Source organism: Lissotriton helveticus, chromosome 7 (genome assembly GCF_964261635.1).
Source record: "Lissotriton helveticus chromosome 7, aLisHel1.1, whole genome shotgun sequence".
Lineage (NCBI taxonomy): Eukaryota > Metazoa > Chordata > Amphibia > Caudata > Salamandridae > Lissotriton > Lissotriton helveticus.
Genome location: NC_136068.1, coordinates 1,113,775,236 through 1,113,790,600, shown reverse-complemented (window position 1 = coordinate 1,113,790,600; position 15,365 = coordinate 1,113,775,236). Strand labels below are relative to the sequence as shown.

The window sequence follows — 15,365 nt, the reverse complement described above, 5'->3', positions numbered from 1 at the left end:
TAAATGAATGCCCCCGAGAGTCTGCAAGCTTTTACGTACAGCGGAGCAATCCTATTAGTCAGCTCTGCCTCCATTCCTAATTAATCAACCCAGCACTACGTCAAAGCCAGTCAAAACCCCCAAAACCGCGAGCACTTTCTTCCTCCAACAAGGCTCATAGTCTATGGCTGCCTGTGTTTTTTGTTCTTATTTTTTGTGCTTGGTCTATTGTGAGCTTGACTTATTACTCAATACCACAGTATTAGATTCTGGATCTACACCGCCTGCCACGTGGAGCGGCAGTGAAGGGGTGTGATGGTCCACTCACCCACCCTTCGCCTCCCTCTACCACCGGTGGGCTTGCACAGGGCTCACTTACTTTCTATGGTGAGTGTGATGGGCTGGCTGGTCTTGTTGTCTCCATTCTTGTCGTTGACCGCCTGCACATAGTAGCGCCCCGCATCTGGAGCTACCGAAGACAGGATGACCAGGGTATTGTCCATCGTGATGGCGCTGCATGAGAGAGAGAGAGAGAGTGGGTACAGCCTGGGTTAGAGAAGAGTTGTGTGGATGCCAGGTGGTAGTCCTGAGTAACTGAGGCACATCTGGAGGCATATCATATTTACTCTAATATCATTGACACGTTTTACTGTGCACCTCAAACATAGAATTATCATTTGCTTTTTAAATACCACCTTATCATTAGTACACAACTGAACGATAGTTGTTTATTTGAACCTGTAAGGAGGAAACGTTATGCTAGTTAGCTGTTGGCGAAATATTCTGTTCTGCCGGCAGAACTGGTGGAAATTTGGGATTTGTTGACTCTGCGCTACTCTTCTAAAGTGGAGTTCCGACCAAATTCAGCCAATTACCGCATGGTTTAATTTTTTCTCATGCGGGGCTCCAGACCGTTAAGTTGGCAAGTGCAAATGAGGACATCCGGCGAGATTTTTCTAACGCGGGTGGGTGAGATCATATGCAGTCAGAAAGCAGCACTTGAGTAGAAAATCTACTCGAGTGGCAGCAAAATCCACTCGAGTAGCTGCGCCCTCGTGAGCACTGTGTGGCGCTGTTCATGCTGATTTTTCAGTGTGGAATGCGCTCCCGGCTTTGGTAGAACTCCGCGGAATCTTGCAGAATTTTCATGTAACTCTGCGGAATTCGATCAGGTGGAATTTCACAGGGTTACATGCCAGTAGTACCATGATTCAAATCTGAGTCAAATCTGTGACTACCAGTAATATAGGGTTCTCTGCGGTGAATGTGCTCCCCCACAGAGTAATATCTCGAGCTGGAGAAAATGGTGACAGCATGCCGCTATAACACCAAAATAACCCTTAAACTACAACCTTTTTGGGGAACCCCTACTACACAGTGCATGCACAGTCTGTTGTGAGAGATATTGCGGCTCCTCAAGAATATACAGAGGTTTGGAGTCTGCCCATCATTTGCCATTCGTTGGCTTTCCTTGTCGCTCTCATTTGCCTGATTCTTTTTTGTCTCTCAGCTTGTCAATCTTGTGGTTGTCCCTGCCATGTAGCATTCCCTCTTTACATCTCTTTTGACCCTTCATGTACGTTTTCCTCCTGCACTAGGTATTGCTGTGTCGCACTTCTGCTTCTCCCCATCCCCTCCATCTTGCGCCAGCCTATATGCTTCTCCCCACTGCTTCCCTCACCTGCATCCTGTGTATTGCTACCACCCACTAGTGCCCATGGTGTTGCTTCCCCCAACCCCCATTTTGCTTCTGCCCCCCCTCCCTCCTGCCTTCCCCATGTTGTTTCTGCACCCCTGACCTTCTCCCCTCCACAGTGTTGCTTTCATGGCAGGTGTTAAACCTGCCACCTGTTGCTTCTGCTCACCAAATCTTACAAAATAATGCTTTGGGTGTTTTATTTTCTTTTATTTACCAATTCGTCTCAGATTGGTTATTATTAATGAGAGCCCCTGTGTCTTTTTGAAGTGTGCACCTACAGAATGACACAAGTGCCTGCATCAAGGGGTTTTAATGCCATCTTTAGCCATGACACAAAGCATCAAGGACACTCTGCAGCGTGGCTACACGCAATTGACAAAGCCTATAGGCCTCAAAGGCTAGACCTATTGGCTTTACCAATACTTGTTTTTTCTTACAAACACAACAATAATAATAATAATATTTGTATTCTCTCAGAGCCTGAATTTATTAAAAAAAAGACCCCCTTTTGTGTCACTCCTTCCACGTGTCATTGCTGCATTCAACGTCAGCATCATGCGTTGCGTAGAAAGCAGATTTTGCTGCTAATGTCCACCACGGGAAGAATAATTTACTAACGAAAATCTGAGTATTCAGAAAACAGTGCTTTTGCATTAGTTCAGACGTGTCCAGACATCATCAACATAAAGACGCATGGTTGAATGAAAAGCACCTTTAAATAAATTTGCTCTAATCGAGCGATTTAAACATGAGATGCAGTCGCCTCTAGCTGCTCGAACGCACAGTATACATTCATCATTGACAAATAAATGTGAATTTTATTGAGGGAACAGCTTTTACATAAGAGTGACTAACATCGACAGGATAAGGAGTCCTGGACATATAGACTTGTAATTCAGGCAAGCTGAATACTGTGGTGCCTGCGGTTGTGTTTTGTGGCACCATCTTGCTTCTGAGTGGAATCCAGAGACCCCCAACTGTGGTACATGTAATTATCCTTGAGTGCAGCATCATTTCTCTGGGGCAGTGTCTAGTCCTAGATATGGGTTACAGGGTTACGCCCAAGCCAATCCAGGATGTAGTCAACCCGTTACCAGATCAGCTGAGCTAGCCACCAGAAGGTAGTAACTTAGGGGAATTATGATAGTTATATGCAAATCCATATACACTATCTTTCACACATCTCCATCACACGTCATTCTAAAGCACACTGAAGCTTATCACTGGTTTGGAGCACACCTCTAAGTCTTACACGCAACACCAACATTCTTCCCACACAGATCATGCTAAAACCCAACAATTCTACCAACCATGCACACAAACCAGGTAGACTCTTTCTCTACCACAAAAAATACCTTGGATCCTGATGAGAGATAGGAAAGCAACATACAAAACAATACAGTGATAAACAATATAACACCGTTTGCAACAATGTACATGTAACTAGGGCTGTGAGCAAAGAACAAGCATAAAACAGGGTCGGACACATGGATCCTCTAGATTGAATAACTTTTGGTGATAAAGTTCACAATAAAGTACTTTACTGACAAACAATGTGAGTTTAACCATAGTTCCAACAGCCACAGTCAAACATCTCCCAATGGACCACGGCTGTTTGTTTACCAGAGCAGCCAAAACAAACAGAATATTGGGTCTGATGTGTTATTCTCATGTGGAAACCAGAGATATGCAATTTCCATACTAACTGGTTTGCAAAAGGGAATCCAATTTGTGAAGAGACCTATGTATTAACAAACACAACAGTGATGGACAGAATGTGGATCAATGTCACACATTCACCCCAGTCCAAAGATCTGGGCCCAAATCCATCGTTTTTCCACTCCACACCACCCTGGGTTAGACAATGGCGATATGCAAATCAGCGCTGACCCTGTGCCCCATGGGAACAGTCCAGTCCGAACTACAAAAGCCATGTCCTTCCCAGAACGGAATCAAGCATCCGAGGACCGGCCCGGTTTCGAGGTAACACCTCTCATCAGCCCGGCTAGCTTGACTCCAGTGGTGTGGAGTGCCTGGGACTCACGTCTGAGCATCCCCAGTACACTTAGAGCGGTAATTGCAAACACAACAGTGATGGACAGTATGTATTAAGTCACATTGCATATTGTTCATTCACAGGTGGTCATAAAACAACCTGCCTAATGAATATTAATTAGACAGGTCACAGTTCAAGACCCGCTGTGATTGGCTGTAAATGCAGACAGGCACCAGCGAGATGCAGTAGACCTGTATCTACATTGACATTCCCAAAAGGGAAAGTTTTTTCAGCACTCCATTTCTATAATAAGAGGACCTATTCTGGTTTATTAAAAAATGCATGTTTGGGAAAACATTACTAGGAGCAGGCAGGGGTCTTCTTGACCCCTGCCTGCTCCAGAGTCCCTCCGATCTCCACGAGACTGCAAGCACAGTCCACAAAGAGGAAAGTGTCCCACGGGAATACCTTCCCCTTCATGAATTAGTCACCACCCGATCTCGGAGGGCAGTAAACCATCAATGATTTGCAACTGAATTGCGGTCATAAACAATGTATTCATTTTTTCCCAAAACATAAAAAGGAGGGGGGACACCCCATTCACGCCCTCTCCTATTTGTAGTATTGGAAGAACTGCAAAATCCGTTTTTACAAAAAAAATTCAACTCGTAAAATGGCCTTTGTACATTAAGAAACATTTTTTTTGTGGTTGTAAACTGTGATATTGCAAATTGCAGGGTTTGTGATTGCAAAAAGAGCTTTCTACATCAGGCCCATTGTATCAAAATCATCTCTAAAATAAGTCAACATTAAAAGTATAATTGTACCCGGTACTTGTGGCCCTTTTTTTCATGTATATGCTGCAGGGGATGCAAATAGCAGTATCAAAGCCAATCAAGTCATGCATCCCCACAGTGGTAAAAGATTCATAGAAAATCAATAGCCAAACCTGGCCGCACACAGAAAGAGTGAAAGGGAGCTCAGTATTGACCAGTGCGTGAGGTCTCTAGACAGCTACAGCATTATTGCAGTGCTGACTCATCTGAGCTGAGCCTGAGCTTTGTGTGAGTTGATAGACACATTTTTATTCACAAGAAGACTCCTCGGTCTGTTAGGTACCGTTTGATTCTGTTATATTTCTTTCACCTAAACTAAGGAGATTGTTTCCACCTTCTAAAGAAGAGTGATGCATTCGCTTGAAATGCACTGCAGATTAGATATTTGGTGCACTCTCCAAAGTTGAACATAAAGAAGTTACTTCACATGAACAGTGGCGGCCGCATGACACGCGGGTGGCGAGGCAGGGGCAGGCACACGTGTAACACAAAAAAATTCAAAACAGTTCATTAAGAAATAGAACAAATTGTGGCTTCATGTGTTACACTGTTTTTCACGATTTGACATTGCTTGCTTGGGCTGCATTGAAGGGTGGTTACCTTGCCCCATGTGTATTCTCATTAGATTTTGTTGCTGGGGTACCAAGTAGTTGTTTAGTGAGACGGCATTTGCGACATGGTCTCAGTGTGTGTTTTTGAAGCATTGAGTTTTGACATGATGCCATTTGAATTACTGAATTGTCACTTTTTAGGTCGAGCAGACGTACTCTCAATGCGTGAGCATTGAGAGTGTCTGTCTCGACAACTATTGTTGCCCGTTAATAGGAATGTGGACACCAATGTGCACGAGCGTTTCCTTCGCAGTTTTCACCGCGGCAGCGCGCGTCTCACCCGCGCATGCGCAGAGTAACTCAGCCATTTTTTTTTCCAGCCCCGAACCGAATCAGGTATCAGAGCGCTTTACATATAGGCAGCCCCCACCCCTCTGCATGCGCACACACAGGCGAGCGCATGCACACGCACACACACACATACAGGCACACGGCACAGACACTCGCTCACACACCCCACCCTCCCCCGCAGTCATACACACGCACTCCAGACACATACACACACGCACGCACACACACATACACAGCCCGCCCCCCCCCCCGCACTCGCGCGCGCGCGCACACATCGCGCGCACACATGCTAAACCCCCCCCCCCCGCACCGCTCAGCAACCCACTCACCGGCTTCATTCCTGCGGCGGCTCTCCTCAGCTGCAGGGCCCGGCAGCAGGACTCTTCTTCCCTCCTTCGGCACCCGCAGGGTAGGCTCCTGCCAGCTCCGGTGCTTCAAACGCGGCTCCCATCGCGACTCTTCCGTTGGAGGCGGGGTAGGCTCCCGCCCTCCTACTTCCTGTTTCCTGTTGTCGCGCCGGCCTGCCTGACTTCCTGGTCGCAGGCCGGCACAGTGACGGCGGTGATTTGCGGTACTTATTAATTTAGTTATTTATGCATTTTTATATAGCGCGGACTTTACCCGAAGGCGGAATTTATTTCTTTATGTATTTATGCATTTTTATATAGCGCGGACTTCACCCGAAGGCGGTATTTATTTTTTACTTATGTTTATCTGGTTTATCCGAATGAGCTGTCTGTCGCTCGGCGAAATGTTTGGGGCGTGTCTATAGTACACCGGTGTAGGCTGTGTGCACGGCAATGGTCTCAGCAAGGGGGAGGGGGGGACGACGACTTTGCAGTGTTGCAAACGTACCCAATACCCGACTTGTGTGCTTATGTTGTAAAGAGACCAACACACCCCCTTGCACACTCTTGAACACAGGGCAGTGACACATAAACGTGGGCGAAGACGCAGCCCAAAATAACCTCGGCCTGTTGCAGACAAAGGGAGACGTACAGAGGAATATAGAACGTGTGGGCAGCAGGCATCAAGGGAACACAGGGTGTGTTGTGTACCAGGAAGGCACAGTGATGTATGTCAGGAGAGCACCAGGAAATGTGCTTCTAGACCGCCTAGCGCTGTCTTTGAAGACACCCAAAAAAGGACTGGAACAGGTAAAGAGTCCGAGGGATGGAGAAAGACCATATATAACGCACCTGCATTGTGCATACGCTAATCAAAATGCCAACAGGTATCCATGCACACTGTCCAACAGGCGTCAGGCATTCCCTCACAAAAGGTTTACATATAGGCATACATGCATGCACACAAAGACAACAAGAAAAGGCACCATTACAGACAACACATAAAATCACTATTTACACACCAAGAAAGCACGTAAATGCACAACTGTACACAAAGACACACATAGACAGCACTCTTACCTGTGTGTGACAGACAGACAACACGTGCAAACACAGGCAAGAATCATACAAGCAGACATTGCTGGTGGGATGAAAGGACAGGCAGGGGCACCGGGACCGACTAAAGGATTCCTTGGTGCTGGAAGAGTCAGTCGCCGTTTTAATTTAGGCTCTTATTAAACGTATGACGGTAATCCCAATGTGTTAGCCCAGAAAGCACGCGCACTGGGAGCATCCCAAGTTCATATTTCGCAAGGCAAACCCTGATGAAATGTTAATGTTAATGGGAAAAAGGTCCCGTTTTTTTCCTGGAGAAAAGGATGAATTCAGCATGCAAATAATGGCCTTCCCAGATATTCCCTTTGCCCAGCCCTCCAACTGATAACTGAACAGAATTTTGCTACTGGGAATTACCAATGCCTGTGGTATTGGTAATTCCCGGGTGAAAGAATTCTCCCGGGTGAAAGAATTCTCCCGGGTGAAAAAATTCTCCCCCTATCACTGTATCAATACCTGTCACGACGTAACGGTCAGTAATGTCCTTCCGATTAAACCCTTCCTAAGTAACAATTCCAAAAATGTTTTGGCGGGGCGTGTGCAGTGTAGCTAAGTTCCCGTCTTCACAAGAGGCTGTTTAGAAAGATTTCCTGAATCTGCAAACGGGTCGATACTAAGAGGTGCACAGCAATTTAAAAATATTTCAAACATTAACAAAGCCAATGCGCTTGCATTATGTATTCCAGAGGGACACATCATAAGGGTAAATGTTGTAATGCTTCTCTCTTCTGCTATAAGTGTCACATTTACAAAAGTTATAAGTATTGGCATTGGAAATGACAAAGCTATTAGTTTCGCTATTTTCAAAACCAACACATAAATAAAAAATTTGGCGTTTACAAGACCAATAGCTCAAACTTTCCTAATGCGAGACCTATTGCATTGCAAATGCTTGTTTGATTTAGGAAGCGGTTGCTGTTGGTTGCCTGAGCCTTTCATTAAAATACATTGCTATTTACCCATGCACGTTCATTTATTTTATTTTGCTGTCATGAAAACATATTTACAAAGTAAAAGACAAGAGTGCACAAAGGCTTTCCTAAGGACACAAAGAAAATAATGACTTGTTGTAAATAGTATGTATTCTACAGTATTTTTATGTATACCTTTTACGTTCACCACTTAAATATTAATTTCATCTTGTGATTCCTTTACCTAATATGCTTCATTGAGAGCACAGCTTAACTCTGCTAATGCAATAAGATGAGAAGAGGGGGATCGCTCTAAACTTCCATATTGATGTAACCCCAGACTTTGATTTGTGATGGTACTTTCACAGTAGGACAGCTGGAGGCAGCCCAGACAAATGTGTGCAACTATTACCAAACACCTCCCAAACAAACCTGGTCTGGGACCTACTAGCATTGCAACGCCTTGTTTACTTCTTTCTCTTTTTCTCAAACACACAAGGCTTTAAGTGGACCAGGTCCCTCTGGGTCTCAGACCTGATAGTAATTTAAAAAGACACTGAAATGGGTCACTATCAGACCCTATATTCATGCATTTAGCTTTACAGGCAAAAACACTAAAAGATTTCTGAACAAAGAATGGAAAAAGTGTTATGGTAATCCATATTGTTCCTGCTTATAGTTCACATGTTTTACTTAACCTTGCACTCCCTAAGAGCGTCTGCTATTTCCAGAATACTTTGTTTCTTTTTTTTTTTCGTGCAGTAGATCACTTTTGTATAGTCCCTACTTACAACTGAGTCACTGCCAGGTGTTTGTAATGGGCCACAATTGAAAACTCTGGAGCAGAGGCCAGAGGCTGGAGGCAGTGTGAGTTTATCATGGTGGCAGTTAGAGGGTCAGAAAGGTGTTCAGAATACATGGCCATCCAATCCGTGACCTCTCTGCAGAGAGCACAAAGAAATGGCCACTTATTCCAGTTGCAAATCTGATTCTGAGCAAATGTGTGTGAAGGAGGCAAAGAGCTGTCAAACTATTGACAATGCCAAAGTAAAACAAAACTGCAGTGCTTGCAGGTGAGTGGGCCTGGTGTGTGTCTGGGAGTGGTGATGTGTAGGAGACGCAAGCACGTGCATTTAGGAAAGGGGGAGAATAGGGTGCTGAAGAGGAAAGAGGTGGGGTGGAAGATATGTAAATGGAAGAGATGTGGAGAGGAAAAGGGTGTGCAGGTGCAACATAGAACGAACATAACAGGAGTGATTGAGACGCTCTGAATACCACAACCTCTTCCAAAAGTCTCAATATGGTTTAATTCACAGTCTCATCATTTCAGAAATCGCACGTTTTCAATATTCATTATTTACAACAAAATCGTTGTTCTTTCTCGTTTAAGCCATGGCCTTAATTGCAAAATTGCATAAGCAAGGCGCCTTTTAGAGACCCCACACTTTTTTCTTCCCACTTAATGGCCAGTAGACACACACTGTCCACTTGTCTATCTTACACACACACACCACTCTACATCTCTTATCCTGTTTTTCGTACAAACTCGCATCCGGAAGTCTCTCAACTTCATGTACACATACATGTTGTCAGTTTCCCACTGGCTGTGTTTTTTACTGACACTTGCATTATTTCCCGAGCCCCCAATAACTGTCCCGATCTCACACATTTCTCGTCTGTCTCACACACGTGGCCCCTATCTGTTTCCCTCCTCTCTCACACACACAACAAACAGCCCTCGTGGCACGTCTCTCTCGCACCTCCACCTGTCTCAGCTTTCACACGAGCCTGCCTTTTGCACAGCGATAACATGTAATACAGCCCCGTTCCATACTTTGGAAATTAAGAGAAAAAACAATCATTACCGCCGCCGAAGCAGCCGGTTTCGCCTTGTTTTCCGCGTGCCCTACAGTGGCCGCGGCTCTCGGCAGCTCGTAATCTTTGTTTTCTCAAACCAGGAGCGGGTAAACAAGAGGGGAGGATTTGTGCACCGACGAGATTAGGCCCTTTTAGAGGTTTCTATAAGCAACCCGGTGGCGGCGGCAGCGCCGGCAGTAGTGGTCGGCCATGATAAGCGAGGGATCAGTGCAAGTTAAAAGCGCGGCAGCGCCGCTTCCACGGCCTCCCTCGAGCACGCATTCAGCGCTTTGAAAGCTGATTAGTTCTAGCGCTTTGCTCGCACCGGTGATCGCCATGCAGCTTTGTGTAGCCGGCCACGGGGCGAGACCGAACCACGGCACTGCTACCCCCTCGGCGAAGGTGGATTAGAAAGCATTGAGCAGGACTGTAAAACCGAAGGCATCCTCAGCCCAATGCAAACCACGGGCAATCACAGTGCATGCAAACCAACGGGCAATCACAGGGCATGCAAACCAACGGGCAATCACAGTGCATGCAAACCAACGGGCAATCACAGGGCATGCAAACCAACGGGCAATCACAGGGCATGCAAACCAACGGGCAATCACAGGGCATGCAAACCAACGGGCAATCACAGGGCATGCAAACCAACGGGCAATCACAGGGCATGCAAACCAACGGGCAATCACAGGGCATGCAAACCAACGGCAATCACAGTGCATGCAAACCAACGGGCAATCACAGGGCATGCAAACCAACGGGCAATCACAGGGCATGCAAACCAACGGGCAATCACAGGGCATGCAAACCAACGGGCAATCACAGTGCATGCAAACCAACGGGCAATCACAGCGCATGCAAACCAACGGGCAATCACAGGGCATGCAAACCAACGGGCAATCACAGCGCATGCAAACCAACGGGCAATCACAGCGCATGCAAACCAACGGGCAATCACAGGGCATGCAAACCAACGGGCAATCACAGGGCATGCAAACCAACGGGCAATCACAGCGCATGCAAACCAACGGGCAATCACAGGGCATGCAAACCAACGGGTCACAGTGCATGCAAACCAACGGGCAATCACAGGGCATGCAAACCAACGGGCAATCACAGGGCATGCAAACCAACGGGCAATCACAGGGCATGCAAACCACGGGCAATCACAGTGCATGCAAACCAACGGGCAATCACAGTGCATGCAAACCAACGGGCAATCACAGGGCATGCAAACCAACGGGCAATCACAGCGCATGCAAACCAACGGGCAATCACAGGGCATGCAAACCAACGGGCAATCACAGCGCATGCAAACCAACGGGCAATCACAGTGCATGCAAACCAACGGGCAATCACAGGGCATGCAAACCAACGGGCAATCACAGTGCATGCAAACCAACGGGCAATCACAGGGCATGCAAACCAACGGGCAATCACAGTGCATGCAAACCAACGGGCAATCACAGTGCATGCAAACCAGTGCATGCAAACCAACGGGCAATCACAGTGCATGCAAACCAACGGGCAATCACAGTACATGCAAACCAACGGGCAATCATAATGCATGCAAACTAACGGGCAATCACAGGGCAGGCAAACCAACGGGCAATCACAGTGCATGCAAACCAACGGGCAATCACAGTCAACTTCCTGTTGTAAAGTCTCCCTCTTGAGTGGACCTAGAAACTGGCATGCATGTGGAAAGGACAACATAGGCACCTGGCTCCAATGCCAGAGCTTGAGGAATGGACGCCAGGCAGCCATCTTCTTGACGGAGGCCTGGCGATGCATGCTGCGCAGGCTGGTTTGCAGTCACTGGGTGCGTATGAATTTTTAAGTTAGGTAAGACTAGTCAGATCTCAACAGGCCTTTTCAGAGTTAGTTTAGATTGGCCTATCTAAGGGACACTGTAGATTGACAGACTATAATGAACCAGGGCCTGTGCTTTCTCCCCTCCTTAGAGGATTCCGGGAGCAGATACCTGCATTTTACAAAGTCCCCGTTTCACAGCGCCCTGCTGCCATGTAGTTGAATGCGGGGCTGCAAGTGGGTGTGCTATGAAAGAGGGTCATACGTTACGGCAGAGCAGACGGACGAGCTAGGGTTCTTGTGGTCTTTTACAGTGTCTTCTGGAGCCCTAATGTTGTGACACTTCATGCAGGAAGTTCGTTCTGCAGGAACGTAATATCAAGAAGCTAGGTGTCTAAACCACTTCCAAAAGAGAGTACATCCAAAAATCAATGGGTGTGGACCAGTAACTTCATAAAATCTAGTATGGGCGAAGAATGAGTTCAGACAGAATATCCAAAGTGAGTGAGCACAACCAGGATATCCCGAGTGGACAGAGAGCTCAGACATGGCTGCCAATAAGCATAGTGAGCTTCGAAAGGATATCCTGTACACAAAGTGAGATCATAAAGGCTAGCATGTATAGATAATGAGCCTGACTATGCGCTTGAATAGTTCTAAGCATAAAAAGGGATGAGTGAGATGTTTGCATCGTTCACAACTGCAGTTAATCACTCACATACACTTTCCAGTCCATTGTAATTCAATTTCTCTGTTCCATTAAAAACAAGTACCGACTATAAGCAAATTAGTGTTGACTAACAACATCCCTTCTGAACAGAAGTCTAAGCAGTCACAGATTAGTTTCGGCCTTGATGTGCAGCTTGAGCCCTCTGCTACAGTGAGCCGGGAAACAGGCCTGGGTGTATCTCCTACTTGTGGAGAACCTCTTACCGATCCTGTCCTCAGGATTTAAAACATGATATCTTGTGCAGACAGCGCGCTTAGACAGGATCTCCTGTGTGGAATGAACTTGTGAGCATACTAAAAGGACACAAAATACCCTCCTTTAAGGGTTTACCATTTTCGCAAGAAATCCTGTCTGAGCTCACTACCCGCAAAGGAAATATTTCAGGAGCTCAATATCTGTACACAATATCCTGTATTACCATAATGTCCCAAGAAAATATGGTGCGTAAGCTCAGTGTGTCCATACGGTATCCTGTTCATGCTCTAGTCCGCACAGGTTATCACGCATGGCTTCACTGTATGCATTATCTTTAGATGTTCCTCGATCCCAGACTCTCCTCAGCGTTTTCCTGTGTTTCTGTTTGTTCCTTGACTTTGGGTGATCTCCCTGATAAAGGTAAGCCAATGGAGGGGAAGATGGCTGCGTAGCGTCGGTTTTCACAGGTAACATATGTTTCTATCTCCTTATTACATTGGATAATTTTACTAAATTGCTCGCAGTGGCTGCTCCTCCGCAAAGGTGGAGGAGCAGCGCCCCACTGGTTTTAACACTCTCTAAAGTGCGCATGAATATTAGGCCGGCTGATCAACAGCACAGATCAATCACAACTCTGCATTGCAGCGTTGTGATTGGCAATCGGGAGGCTGGGAGCTGGGCACATCCTGTTTCCTGCCCTGGAAGCGGGGAAGAGGACTGAGAGGAGGTGGCGGTGATGACGGGCTGCAGACAGACAAGTGTTAATTTTTTTTTATACCCTCCTCCCCCACCTCTGCCCCGGTGACCCGCCCCCACCAATGCCTTCAAATACCAGCTGCCACTGTTTGCTCAAGTTTGTATTTTATTGCTACACTGGGCTCCTAACCTCTCAAATCATGCCAACCAGATCACACTGATGAGTCGAAAATTGGGAGAAATATGTGTGTGTAATTGTTTAGTATTTGCAAGTGGTGCGTGCCTTTTTCTGAAAAAGATGCACTTAAAAGTGAGGCTCTCTATAGACAAGCCTGGCTTGAAGTCTATTGAGCAAAGATCTGAGGTGTCTCAATGAACATGTGCTCACCCTCAGCTCCCACTCGAGCTTTGATGCAGGGGTGGGCACTCAAAGGTAGCCAGGCGTAGTCGATATGCACAGCAAATGTATCCTTCCGTCTCCTGAAGTGGTTATGACACTTATAAAATCATATCTCCATCAAATGTGTAAAAATGCTGAGACTGAAGAAATGCAATCTGGGATGAATTCGATTTTTGGGACCCACCTGCACTGCTTCATCTGCGAACTGTTGGAAAACAAGGCGGGGTACTGAAGAATGAGGGTGATGGTGGTTGTCGGATCTGCGGCACCGCCATGTGGGACATCTTGCCTCATCCGATGTGCAGGGCTCCCTCTGGTTGCAGCAGGGGGAGGGCGCTTGAGCTTCCCTCATCTCTTTCCATTAGGGAGGCGTTGCAGGATATTTACAGACGCAGTGCCAGACGCAACCCACATATGGTGTCTCAATGGGCTGTCGAATTAAGTCCTCTCTTTCCACTTACCTCGAGGCTCACTCGTCTTGATTGTATTTATCTTTTTCAGCAGCCATGAATTAGGCGAAAACAGGAGGAGGGAAGTCAAGAAATGTCTTTCATCGGATGCTGATTCTCAACAGTCGACGAATGCACAGCCTCCACAAGGTTACATGCTGTCCACTGCATAAAACACACTGTAACATTGCCCATGCTAGGCACTCAGAGCATTCAATAACTTAATTTGCCCAAGGCAGCACAGTGACTCAAGGAGTGGTACTACGAAGTAACTACTATTTTGATCTGAGCTATGAAAGGAGAACACCAAAGGCTGCTAGTTAGAGTCCAGAGTTCACCAATACAGCCAGGCGAGTCATTCGTTCAAATGAGTACTGTTTTTTTATTATTTCAATATAGTTTATTATTGTTTTTTACAACATATAACAACATATATCATATAATCGTCCATGCTTTGTCGTTACAGGGTGGCAGCCCAAACTGGCTGTGTTAATGGTAGAGCAGTTGCACATGATATATGCTTGGCTGTCCCCCTTTCCCCTGTCACAGTAAGAGGAAAGGAATGAGCGAAAGGGGAAAGGATAGGAATTAATATTTGAACCACAATTGGCTTTCCTTCCGTGCAAATTTGCCCACTTGTCAAGTCAACTGATTTTGGTGGGAGGTTTCCACTTTTTTGGTAAGACTTCAGCCTGCATTTGTTTCGCAGTCAGGCTACTGCTTTTGGGGAAGCTGCTCACCGAACTGGAAGCGGCCAGCACGTTTTTGAAAACTGCAGTATTCTGAAATGTGATTCACAAAGATCTCATCAAAGAGTCAAAAGGAGTGTGATTTAATTTTCAAGGATGTTGTCATTTTGCGTTATAGAAATTTCTATTTTGTTTGGTTATGTAAAGTAGAAAATAATGCATTTATTTGCTGCACTCTGCAGACCAGGACAAAAAAAAGTGTTGTTTTTCTTGTGACATTTAATCTCAAAACAAGTATTTGCAAATCTAACAGGTTAGGCTTTGACAATGCTTGTTTTGTCATGTTTCTTTCAAAACGTTAATGTTGGGGAAGCTGCCTGGTCAACATCAATCTAAAAAACAGAAAACTGGCCAAAATCAAAAATATTTTTTTGATCTCAATAACCACACATTGCCGTAGTTAGTCCGTGGCACTTCAGGGAACTACTTTGTGTGGATGCGCTCCTTGTGTAATAGCAGAATGCTGTCACTCCAGGGGAAGCTAGCCAGTGGAAAAAGTGTTGGCCCATGTTGTATGCCGTAGTGGGCGACACAAAAATGTGAATGGCTCAATAACCAGAGCCACTGGAATTATGCGGCAGGGGAGAGCCATATCATATGGCAGGGTTGACTAAATTATGCTTCAACTGCAAATTATGCAGCATAGTGCGGTACTAGTGTGGTACATTCTGTGATAGCTATTTATTTA

The 15,365-nt window shown here is 46.0% G+C and overlaps 1 protein-coding gene across 1 annotated transcript in view; it reads right to left on the bottom strand.

The window, feature by feature from the left end:
* SDK2 (sidekick cell adhesion molecule 2) overlaps positions 1 to 15,365 on the bottom strand; it is a 702,247-nt gene that overhangs the window by 374,204 nt on the left and 312,678 nt on the right. Inside the window, exon 5 of the mRNA XM_078654263.1 lies at positions 359 to 492. Within this exon, the coding sequence (XP_078510389.1) occupies positions 359 to 492 (134 nt within the window). The remainder of the gene's footprint in view (positions 1 to 358; positions 493 to 15,365) is intronic.